Source organism: Rhinopithecus bieti, unplaced genomic scaffold, assembly GCF_001698545.2.
Source record: "Rhinopithecus bieti isolate Rb0 unplaced genomic scaffold, ASM169854v2 scaffold_17667, whole genome shotgun sequence".
Lineage (NCBI taxonomy): Eukaryota > Metazoa > Chordata > Mammalia > Primates > Cercopithecidae > Rhinopithecus > Rhinopithecus bieti.
The window spans coordinates 1,821,383-1,832,981 of NW_016809668.1; the positions used below are offsets into that span (position 1 = coordinate 1,821,383).

Sequence of the window (11,599 nt, forward strand, 5' to 3'; positions counted from 1 at the left end):
ATGTCAATGTGGTGTGAGCCAAGAAAAATCAAACACATTCAGCTGTTTGGTTGTGGGTTTTCAGGAAGCCAGGCCTTTGCATAGTGCAGATGCTGTATAATGGTATCTTGAATAAAGAAACTTAAATATTGCTTTAAGCGAGCCACTCCTGTGTCATGTATCCTTTACCAGGAAACCTATACTGTTGGGAGTCCCTACAAGAAGTCCTTTCTTGTTGTCTACTTGACAAGACATGGCTCTTCACTAGGCTGCATTATTTAAGGACCAGGCTAATGGGATGGGGTTTTTCTTCTTTTTCAAATGAAGGAGCTCTTGAAGACTTAATGATAAATTATGCTGAAAGTTAGCAAAATATTCTATTCCAAGTGCTTTTAGAAATGATTTTTTTTTAAAAAATGATTTTTTTTCTACTTTCTGGCATCACTAAATATGAAGCAAAGCCAAAGCCATGTGGTCACATAGACCTGGGTCTGGATCTCAGCCCTACCTTCTAGGAAATGACCAGGTATAAATTAGCTAATTTCTTTGTGCCTAACTTTCTATTTATGCCAACAATATACATATTCCTGCCTTAGACGTTTCCTGAAATTACATAATATAGTTTACTGTGGGCCAATAACTCAAGGCCCTGGGCTCTCAGGGTTGGGAAGGACTTTTAGAATAAAGGTGGGCAAAATGTTCATCCTCTTGCCAATCTGAGTTGAAAGATCAAGAAGGTATTAGAGAAGATCAAAGCCTCCTGATTGGCAACTGCTGGCAAACCAACAAGAATCAATCAAGGCAGTTGTTACCTGGGTTATGACAACTGCCCTGGCTGATGCACAGAATAAGAAAGTGGAGCTGTCCACAATGCTCTCCTCCCTGTGCAGTCCCCCTTTGAGAGCCAGTCCCTGAAGCGCGGGCAGGGTAGCCGCTGGGGCTTCTCTCATTGCTTCCTGCAACGGCCAGCCCTGGGATGGACTGGATTTCCGAGTATACTGTGTGCTGTTCCAAGCAGAAATGAGACTCTCATGAGGAACATTTAGTACAGAATCTGGTGCATATTAGGTATACAGTTTTGTTGAATGAGTTTGTGTGTGTGGTGCTATAGTAAGTAGAGCTGTTTCTCCTTCTCTCATTAGTTCTTTCACCTCTGGGGCTAATAGCCCAAGAACTCACTTCAACAACAGTGGGTGGGGGCATACTCTTGATTTGGTCTACACTCAGAGTGTACTTGGCTGATGTTGTGTTCGGAGCACCCAGTACATGATAATGGTAGATAATAAAATAGATTAAAGTAATGATAGTAACATAAGAGAGAGAACATCAGACATGTAGGCATTTATATTACATAAATGCATCTCTTTAAATTTTTTGAATTAATTAATAATGTTCATAGTCACAAGAATGTTCAAGAAAATGTGAGTAATCTTCCCACCTCAGACCTTCAGTTGCCCTTCTCACCTTCTCAGAGACAATCACTGTGGTGGTTTTAAAACACGGTTGCAAATTCTTTGACACTCTTCCCAACAGGAGAGTGATATGCTACATGACACTGATGTATTCTATGTAAACTTTTTGTCTCCTTCCCCTTTAATCAAGACACACTTATGACTGCTTTGGTCAGTAGGACATAGGAGAAGTGAATCTATGTAACTTCTGGGACTGAATCATCATAGACCATGCAGCTTCTGCCTTCTGACACTGCAACACTCACCTTGGAGTCCTGACTCACCTCTTACATAAAACATTTCACTATCCTGAGGCCACCATGCTGTGAGGAAACCCAAGTCACATGAAGAGGCCATGTTTAGGCATTCCAGTAGACAGCCCCAGCTGAGCCTAGTCTTTGAATAATTTCTGCCCAGGTGCCAGAAACGACAAAGAAGCCTCCAGATGATTGTAGCCCCAAGATGAGATACACGTAACCCTTCAAGTCTTCCTACTTCAGGCCACAGACATTATGGAGCAGAGACAAGCCATCCACAATGTGTCCTATTCAAATTCCTGATCGACTGGATCCAAGGGCAGACTAAAATGATGGTTGTTTCACACCACTAAGTTTTGGGGTAGTTTGTTATGCAGATTTGATAACTTGAACAATCAGTATGATTGTGTATCTGCTGAGAGAAATTTGTATCTTCTTATATGTCACTTTCTCTTTTTCCTTAAACTTAAATTTTTTTGGTTACATAATAGTTGTATCTATTTTTGGGGTACATGTGAAATTTTGATACAAGTGTATTTCCTTTTCCCTTTTAACACAAATTGAAGCAGACTATGCACCCTGTTATGTACCATACATTTTACAAGGAAACTATTTTAAAAATGCTTTACTTACAGGTTTGCGAACGTCAGGTAAGGTAATCCAGAGAGGAAACACTATGGGGAAAACGATCAGAAATGTGACTTGCTTGCGGGTTTCAGAAGGCCAGGCAAGGCTGAGAGGCTGGTCCTCCTCATCATCAGCTGTCTCTGTGGTCTGTGGCAGAAAAAGAGGTAAAATTAAACAAACAAACAAAAATATTAAATGTACACAGGCACAACAGCAGGAGCACAGAACAAGGGGAAAACTCCATGTCTTATCAGTTTTCTAGACTCGTTCCAGTAGCTTCATATGTGTGTTTTTGAGGTTTGTAAGTAAACCTCATTTGTCACAGTCTGAGTCCTAGGAACAAATAATACATTGCCCAGCCATGAGCATGTAAGAATGTTCTTTTCTCTCTTGAATGCTCTTCAGCTTCTCATGTTCATCAACTGATTATTCAACTGGAGTGGGCTTACAAGTATGATTCATGAGCTTCTTATAAAAAACTATCTGTGGAGGAAAAGACTTGATGACCACCATCTCCCCATCTTTCCATTTCCTTGAAGACAGAGCCACAAGCTTCAGGCTCCTGGGGAAGGAGAACACTGATAAAAATTAAAATTTCTTTTTTTCTCTCTCTCTTTTTTTTTTTTTTCTGAACACTGATTTTCATCAGGCCAATGAAAGTAACCACAGAAACAATTCAGTAATACTGCTAAGAGAGATTAACTTCCCACTGGCCTTGGAATAACTAAGTGCATAGATTTTTGTGTAGTTGTGTTTTCTTCTTTCATTGATATTTTACATATTTATGGGGTACATGTATTTTTTACATGCATTGAATGTGTAATGATCAAGTCAGGGTATTTGCGGCCTCCATCACCTTGAGCGTTTATCATTTCTATGTGTGATAACATTCCAAGCCCTCTCTTCTAGCTTTGAAACATACAGTGTGTTGTTTCTAGCTGTGGTCACCCTAGTCTCCCAAGGAACATTAGACCTGATTTCTTCTATCTAACTGTAAGTTTGTACCCACTGACTGATCTCTCTTCATTTCTCCCTCTCACCCCTACACCCTTCTCAGGTTGTCAGTTGGTCACCTGCTTAACCACAGTTAAGTTTTAAGCCATTGTACTTGCAGCCAAAGACAACTTATGCAAACATATGCCTCAGTCCTCAGAAACAGAAGATAGAAGTCGAGCAAGACATTGAACCTGCACAGGGTGTTGGAGCCAGGGACAAAACTTCAGAGTCTCTGACTTGGCAGCCAGTGGCCAGCGTTTTATTTGTCAGCCACTGAAGTCAGTAGCTTCTGAAGTCAGGGCTGGAAGAGATGGAGGATCTGGGCCCAGCAGGGGGTGACTATTAGACTGTCAGCTGAGCCCTCAACACTTCCAAAACAGCACTGTAGACATCATCAATCACTCCCTTCCCTGCTTGTTTAAAAATGAAAGTGCAGCAGTGGACCACGCATCAGATCTAAAAATATCAACAGGAACTTTTCCACTGATGCTTCCTTTGTGAGACCATATAAATAACTTTAGAAAGCTCCCACCCCTGGGGCTTTTGCTTCCAGCACCACACACTTTTCAAACAGTAACAGTGCACCCCTCCAGCACCTGTGTCCCTACAGAGGTGGCAGGAGGGGCAGGCTCAGGTCAGCTGGCCTCGAGGCCGGGCTCGCAGCAATGCTATGTCTTGTTTATTTACCTAGCAAACCTGAGGTACTGCCGAAAGTGTGTGTCGTGGTTTATACAATCTCTTCAACTCTCTCTAGGGGTTGCAATTTGAAATAATAATTTAAAAAAGGGATGCCAAGCCATGTTGAAAAAGGTTGGTAACAACAGGTTCTTCTGCTTTGGGTATATGTCCTTGGCAGTGGGTAAAAGAATTTGTAAACAGCAAACATGATGGAATTAAAGGGATTAGGTATAATAATAAGGCAGAATCAGGAAGTTGGCACAGTTTATTTTGGTACCCTGGATCCTTATTAAATACACACCTCACACTCCCTGTTTCTTTGCTATGCAATTCACATATTGTTCCATCCATTGCTTTCTTCCATCCTGAAATGGAAGAAATCTTTGATGGAAGCTTGGTGTGCTGGCTCTGGTCCCTCTTCTATGCCACCTCTGTCTCTTCCTTGTGGATATAGCAGGTGTACAGAATATCATTCCCTATTGGGCTCACCAGCCTCCCAAGGTGTCAGCTAGCTACGTGAATAATCTTTGTGTCATGGGGCCAGTGTGGATTAAGGAGACAGGTATGTTTTCCTGTCTGTTCCCTCCCAGATACGATCCTTCTTGTTTAACCCAAATGAATGAGTTTCCCCTTACCTCCTGGAAGATGTCCCAGAAATAGGCATGGGAGCCTTGGGGTATTGCATCATTCTTAATAAATACCCTATCTCACATGAGAGATGACTTTTTTTGAGCAGAGGGTCAGTCAGCTTCCCTGAAGACCCATCAAGCTGATGAGTTCATTAAGGCTCCTCCCCGTTCTGGGATTGATGCCTCCCCCCAGCTCTGTTCATCACCACCATCCACAATCTAGCAACTTCTCTCTCAACTTCAAGCTAACCTTTTTCTGATAAAACACAGAAGCAACTCTTTATGACTCATATCATTTTAATGACACCAACAGATGGTGACATTTCATCAATAACCCTTCTGCTTATAACCTACGGATTAGCTCCTTTCTCCATCTGCCAAAGTCACCAGGCAGGCATTGCCACTAGCAAATAGCAGAAAATAATAGTCTGTTTGGATGTATAAGCTCTAAACACACTACTGTCCAATGCAAACAATTAGCTATATTGTACAGCTTCCAAAGCTGCATTGGAGGTAGCTGTTGCTAGAGCAGAAATGGACTAGGAGAAGAGACTATGTCTCAGGCTATGCCAACAGGGCCCTCCGTGGAAACTTCACAGCCTCCTGGGGGCCAAGTCCTGCTACAGGGAAGTACAGGAGCCTAGAATCCTGGGGTGGATTTGAGAGGTACCCCAGGGACAAGGCTGTTGGCATACATTAGGTGAAATTGTCTTTGCCAAGTAAAGTCTCACTCTGACTCAATGGGAGGCAGCTTGCAAGCTGGTTAGAGAAGTGGAAGAAAAAAATACTGTTCCAAGTTTGAGGCTCATTTTGTCTTTGTTCAAACTGGATGCTCCAGGGGAGAGGCAACTGAGGTTAGGGCAGCGATCTTCCAACTTTTCCTAGAGTTGTGATATGCTGGCTTTGACCTTGTGACAACTCACCCTTACCTCCTAAAACTTCTGCAGAGTGTCCATAGAAAACAAAACAAAGCAAAATGGTCCAGAAAGGATTCAAATGGCTTTTGATATAAGGGCTTAAAATAGTTTGATATCTGCTGGGGTCTCTGTAGAAGCCCTAGAATTGTGTAAAGCTTTAGGGCATTGTAATCTTTGATATGAAAAATCTGACACAAAAACATATGACTTTAAGTTCCCACATGGTGGGTGGTGGTGTGTTAGTTGTCAGAACTTACAAGAGTCAGTGCAGCATGCTGGGCGGAGTAGGTGGTAGAGAATCAGGAATCCTGAGTTCCAGTGTCTGCTCAGGCTGTGATTCCGTGAGCAGTCACCACCAACACCTGCAAGCAGTCACTGAGCACCTACAGGTGCAAAGCACTGCATTTAATTCTGGGACTCGTGCTTTCGAGGAGTCTTGGATTTAAAAGGTGAGACAGAACAGAAGATTCCAAAGAATTACTGCAGTATTTATCCAGTTACAGGGATGCTGGCAGGTTACGTGGCAAGAGACTACTGCTTGTCTCCCTATATCTATTCTGCTTATTATGGACTGAATTGTGTTCCCCCCAATCATGCCCCTTCCTTCTTCCCCAACCAAATTCATATGTTGAAGCTGCAACACCCCCTCTCCCCATCAGTACCTCAGAATGTGACTTATTTGGAGATAGATCTTCAAAGAGGTAATTAAATTAAAACAAGGCCACTAGGGTGGGTCCTAATCGAATCTGCCTGGTGTCCTTACAGGAGAAGATCAGGACACCTGAAGAGACACCAGGGGTTCCTGTGCACAGAGGAAAGACCACATGAAGATGGGGGACACAGCAAGAAGGCAGTGCCAGCAAGCAAAGGAGAGAGGCCTCCAAGGAAACCAACCCTGCCAAACACCTGGAGCTTGGACTTCTAGCCTCCAGAACTGTGGTAAAGTAACTTTCAATAAAAAGTGATATAAATAAAAAGCAGTACAGTGTAACAACTATTTACATAGCATTTACATTGCATTAGTCATTCTAAGCAATCTAGAGATGATTTAAAGGATATGGGAGGATATATATTTGTTACATGCAAATTCTACCCCATTTTATATTAGGGGCTTGAGCATCCGTGGAATTTGGTATCCTTGGGGATCTTGGAACCAATCCCCCATGGATACCAAGGGACGACAGTACTGCCTTTTTGCTTTAACAAATAGAAAGCTTGCTTTCAGCTAGACCTGGAATAATTTCAGCCTTCTTGGCCAGGTGTGGCAATGTGATTAAGTTCTGGCCAAAGGATGTATTAGAAGTGTCCGCCACACAACTTCCTGGATCTGTCTTTAAAGGGTGGGGGTGTATCTTTCCGTCCTCCTTCCTGATGGCTGGAGAGGACATTTTGCCCACAGCAGAAGAAAATCTTGGGCCATGGGGTAGAGGAACAATATGCGAGGCTCTGAGTTTCTGACACCCATCAAGGGCCATTCAAGCCCTGGACTGCCTATACTGACTTGAGAGACAATCTGAAACTTACGATTGATTGCAATGCTTCTGGGACAAAGGCACCCACATGCTGTGACTTCGTTTACTGAGCAGCCTGGGATCGCTCTATGAATTACACAGGAAGCAGGAATCTGGTCTCTCTATAAGATACCTTATTAATGCAGGTCAGGGGACCACATGTTAACACTAGACTAGGTGTCAAAATGCAGGACTTAACATTGGTTTTCTCGCTGTTTATAGGAAAGTCTGCCCAAGTCACGCACCCACTTCACATCACAATATGTTCTTTCTCACAAGGATAATAAAAAGAGCACTCTCAAAAAATTTTTTATCTTATTCAAGCCATTGTTGTTTTGAGTTTTTGGTTTTTTACAGTGCAAGTTTATCCTAACTGATCTAGTGTTCTCTTTATGAGGACTCAAGGGAGAAACAGCTGTCACATCTCAGCACTAAGAAAAGTCGGACTTCTTCTGAGAAACTAAAAAATCTTAGAAATACTGTGAGTCATATAATTGATAAGATTCTTTCTTTGCTTTGTTCACTGGAGAGTTCAGAGCCAAATTTGTAACCTGCTCCCAACAATGACAGGGCTGGATCTGTGCTCACCGTGTTCCAGTCTTACTACTGTCCTTTCTCATCCTGAGCTGTATTTTCTCAAAGTCATTCATTTTATCCTTTTTCATTAGACGTATTTTTGTAAGTAGCCTCGAATCTTGTGAAAAAAGGTGAGGCACGACTAAAGAAATGTAACATTCTTCAGTGGTGTAATAGAAATTTTAGTGTAACTGTATTAGGTTGAAAAGACTTGAGAGCTGGGCTCGGTGGCTCAGGTCTATAATCCCAGCACTTTGGGAGGCCAAGGCAGGTGGATCACTTGAGGTCAGGAGTTTGAGACCAGCCTGGTCAACATGGTGAAACCCCATCTCTACTAAAAATACAAAAATTAGCTGGGTGTGATGACAGGTGCCTGCAATCCCAGCTACTCAGGAGGCTGAGGCAGAAGAATCACTTGAACCCAGGAGGCACAGGTTGCAGTGAACTGAGATCTCGCTGCTGCACTCTAGCCTGACAACAGAGACTCCGTCTCAAAGAAAAAAAAAAAAAGACTTGAGAAAGAGAATATAAATGTTATTCTAAGTGACAACTGGTAACAAATGGATAACCACCTTCTGGGACTCATTTATTAATACTGGAGGTTGAAATCTGGAGGTTTGGCCATCAGAACTCTTACAGAGCACAGAAGAGAAGAGTTTCAGAGGTCAGTTCGCATCTACTGGAAGGGGTAAAATCAGCTTGTCTTTATTTTTATCTGGTAAATGGAGGTACAGCAGTAGCCGGTCCAGATTCTCATAGCATCATGAGAATCCATTCAGCTTCTTTGCATGTGCATCTTACACTTTTCCACTTGAATTTGGTATAGATGTTTGCCCCCAAATAAACATCAGGTCTTCGGTGGAGGGGCCTGAGCTGGATTCACAAGTTCAGAGGTTGCCTCAGAAGCCAGAAAAATATTTCTTGGAGGCAACGCAGTTTCTTACTTTTTTTTGTCTGTGAAGAGCACTGAGCAAGATTCCAGAGTGAAGGAGAACCCGCTTTAACACAATCTCTCCTGTCAGAGAATTAAAGTGAAAATCCAGGAGGCATCTGAAAATAGGCCTAATTCAAGTTCAGTTTTATTGACTGGTAATAACATCTCAACACCAGTTCACAAGGAGTAATCTCAGAGGATCACCCAGATTTGCCTAAATCCCAGCTGAGGCTTGATTCAGGCTGGGAGTGAAGTTCTTACATCTCTCTCCCGGCTCACTTCAACACTTAGGAGTGCCACCTCTTATCACTGGGAAGCCCTTTCAGTGTGGCATGATGCTGGCTCAAAATAGAATATCAGCACTTACGTATTTATGTAAAAACATAATTCATTGACTTTAAAAACATTAGTGCATCTTACTGCTTCTAGGGCCTGCCAGACCTTTAAACACTATCTTATTGCAAGGCAGAGCTTATTTGTCTCCTGGGATGTTTTAATGTGGGTTACCTTCCTGTACAAGAACTTGTTACTCAGTTAATCATATGGACAATAATAGATCACAACAGACAAGCTGCAATCATAGATGTCTGCAGTCCTTTAGAGTAGGAATTTTAGGCCCCAAGATAAGGAGCTCCAGAATTTAATTGGAAAGGTCTTGTCCTTGAGACCAGCCCCCTCATTTGATGGGTAGGGAATCTGAGATGGAGTGACCTGTTGAAGAAAAGTGGCAGTGCCAGGCCAACCCTCAGTAACCCCTAACTCGCAGCTTAAGGATCTTCCCCTATTCCACACTCCCTCCTTTCCTTAGTCCTAAAAATAGATACAAATGGTTTTTACATCCAGTCATACCAGGCTTCTCAGCTTTGTTTTGTAATAAATTTAATCTATTAAAATAAAAGTTAGGTATAGCAAACATGAAGTGTAACAGTTCAGTCAGGGTGGTGGGAAAAATTGTAAGAGGAAATTACAGGAAAGAGAAGCAAACCTTCTTGGAAGGCCTGCGGGTCGGGGGGCGGTTTGCAAAGCTTTGGGGAAGAATGAGCCGAAAGCGGTGGCTCTTATCCTGGGACAGAGGGTGAGAAGTAGGTACAAAATAATACAAGGGAGTTTATCCGAATAGTTTGTTTACTCATGTCTCCAGAAACCTGGCCTTTAATTATCTGTGTGTAATTACCCTGTAGTGGTGCTGACTCAAAGCCTTTGTCATTAAATCTGTGCTGAAAAAATGCTGGCAGGGTCAGCTAGTCAAGGTGTGTGGCTACCACAGCTCTGTGAGTGGCCTGGCCCCCTAGCTGCTCTTTCACTGAATATCAGTGTCTGAGTATGTTATTCATCTGTTGTGCAGCCTGGGTTCATGGGTCAGACTCCGGCAATGAAGCATTTAATTGACTTTTTTTTTTTTCTATTTTCTTGAGCCTAAATCTAATTTCTAATTGTCTGAGTGGCTCACAATTTTTTTTTTTTTTTTTTTTTTTTTTTTTTTTTTTTTTTTTTTTTTGAGACAGGGTCTCACTCTGTCACCTACACTAGAGTGATAGATTGCAGTGGCATGATCTCAGCTCACTGCAGCCTCCATCTCCCTGGGTTGAAGCAATCTTCCCACTTTAGCCTCCCAAGTAGCTGAGACTACAGGTATGTACCACCATGGCTAATTTTTGTTTATTTTTTGTAGAGACAAGATCTCACTTAGTTGCCCAGGCTGACTCAAGTGATCCTCCTGCCTTGGTCTCCCAAAGTGCTGGGATTATGGGTGTGAGCTACTGTTCCTGGCCTCATATTGCTTTGCTGTTATATGAAACATCCGAATGTTATATTCTTTTCCTTTTCTCAGAGTCATGTAACATCTACAGCAGCAGTGAAAGTGAAATGAAGGGCAGACCTGGGGGTGTGTGGAGAGTAGGGGCCACTGAGATGCCCTCTTCTCTCCTTTAGCTCACTGAGTAACATCTCCAAGTTCCTAGGTGCAAATTTAAAAATGAAGTGCAGGTGATAAGTCATCAATGAATATCAGGACCTCAAATATATGTTAGGAAGAAAGACTTGTTCTTTAGCATCTCTACCCAAGAAAAAAGTATAGAGATTTAGCTCAGTTTGAGGTAGGAGGAGGTGGCAACCAAGTGCGCTATGGCCAAAATAAGGGCTTGTGATTTTATGTGCACTTCATTGCTGATGTCACCCCTGATTCCCATAACTGTGGATAATCTTGCTCTGGCTACTTCTAAAATGGATATCTGGGGGACATTGTAGAAGATGGATTAAGGCCTTTATAACAATAAACTTTCTTGGGGCTAACTTTAGCAAGAACTGAAATAGGAGATAGGTTATTTTCAGACTCCAACATTCAGTGTTCAAAGGCCAACAGAGCCCCACGAGAAGAATATGCACAACAAAAACAGCATCATCTTTAAACAAGGAACTATCTGCTTCTCCTCCTACCTCCCTCCTCCTTCATTATTGAAGCATTAAAAATACTCTCTCTGACAAAGGTGGCATGTTTTATTTTTCCAATTAGATTTCCTTGGAAACTGGTAAAAAGGTGTGTGCCTACAGTGAGTGTGTGGGAGGCTCCTTAGGAGAAGACATCTTGAGAGTGTCTTACCTAATTGCAGGGATGGTTGGAGAGGGGATCAAGAGACAAAGACACACTTTTCATATGGTTTTCTACTAAATAGGAAGTCAAGCCCAAGGCTGTCTTAAATGTAAAAGAATGGACTTTATAACATCGTTGTTATAAAATTAACTAGGATAATCCAGGAAGAGCACTTAGAAGAGTGTTTGGCACATAGTAAACACTCAAACAAATGTTATTTAAAGTAAATATTTAGGAAAACAATTTCTTCAAAGACATGTAGGAGAAAAAAAGCTTGACTAAGTGAATTATAACATTTCCAGCAATATGATTCTATAATTCAATTATTTGATTTGAAGGTGGAAAATGCCAAAATTTTGTACCTCCATGTGTCCACTTATCCAATATTTATCAAGCATTCATTGACTTTAGTGATATCAATAGTTTCTTTTTCTTTTTTTTTTTTTTTAATTAT

At 41.9% G+C, this 11,599-nt stretch overlaps 1 protein-coding gene and 1 long non-coding RNA gene across 4 annotated transcripts in view; one reads left to right on the plus strand and one right to left on the minus strand.

Annotated features, from left to right (window-relative positions):
* The window catches only part of SLC24A2 (solute carrier family 24 member 2), a 271,049-nt gene that overhangs the window by 35,056 nt on the left and 224,394 nt on the right, over positions 1 to 11,599 (minus strand). For all 3 annotated transcript variants that reach the window (XM_017890099.1, XM_017890101.1, XM_017890100.1), the window contains one exon: positions 2,321 to 2,461. In XM_017890099.1, coding sequence (XP_017745588.1) covers positions 2,321 to 2,461 — 141 coding nt within the window. The remainder of the gene's footprint in view (positions 1 to 2,320; positions 2,462 to 11,599) is intronic.
* Positions 1 to 11,599, plus strand: part of LOC108540847 (uncharacterized) — a 45,002-nt gene that overhangs the window by 29,893 nt on the left and 3,510 nt on the right. Inside the window, exon 2 of the long non-coding RNA XR_001888784.1 lies at positions 6,300 to 6,473. This is a non-coding gene — a long non-coding RNA (uncharacterized LOC108540847). The remainder of the gene's footprint in view (positions 1 to 6,299; positions 6,474 to 11,599) is intronic.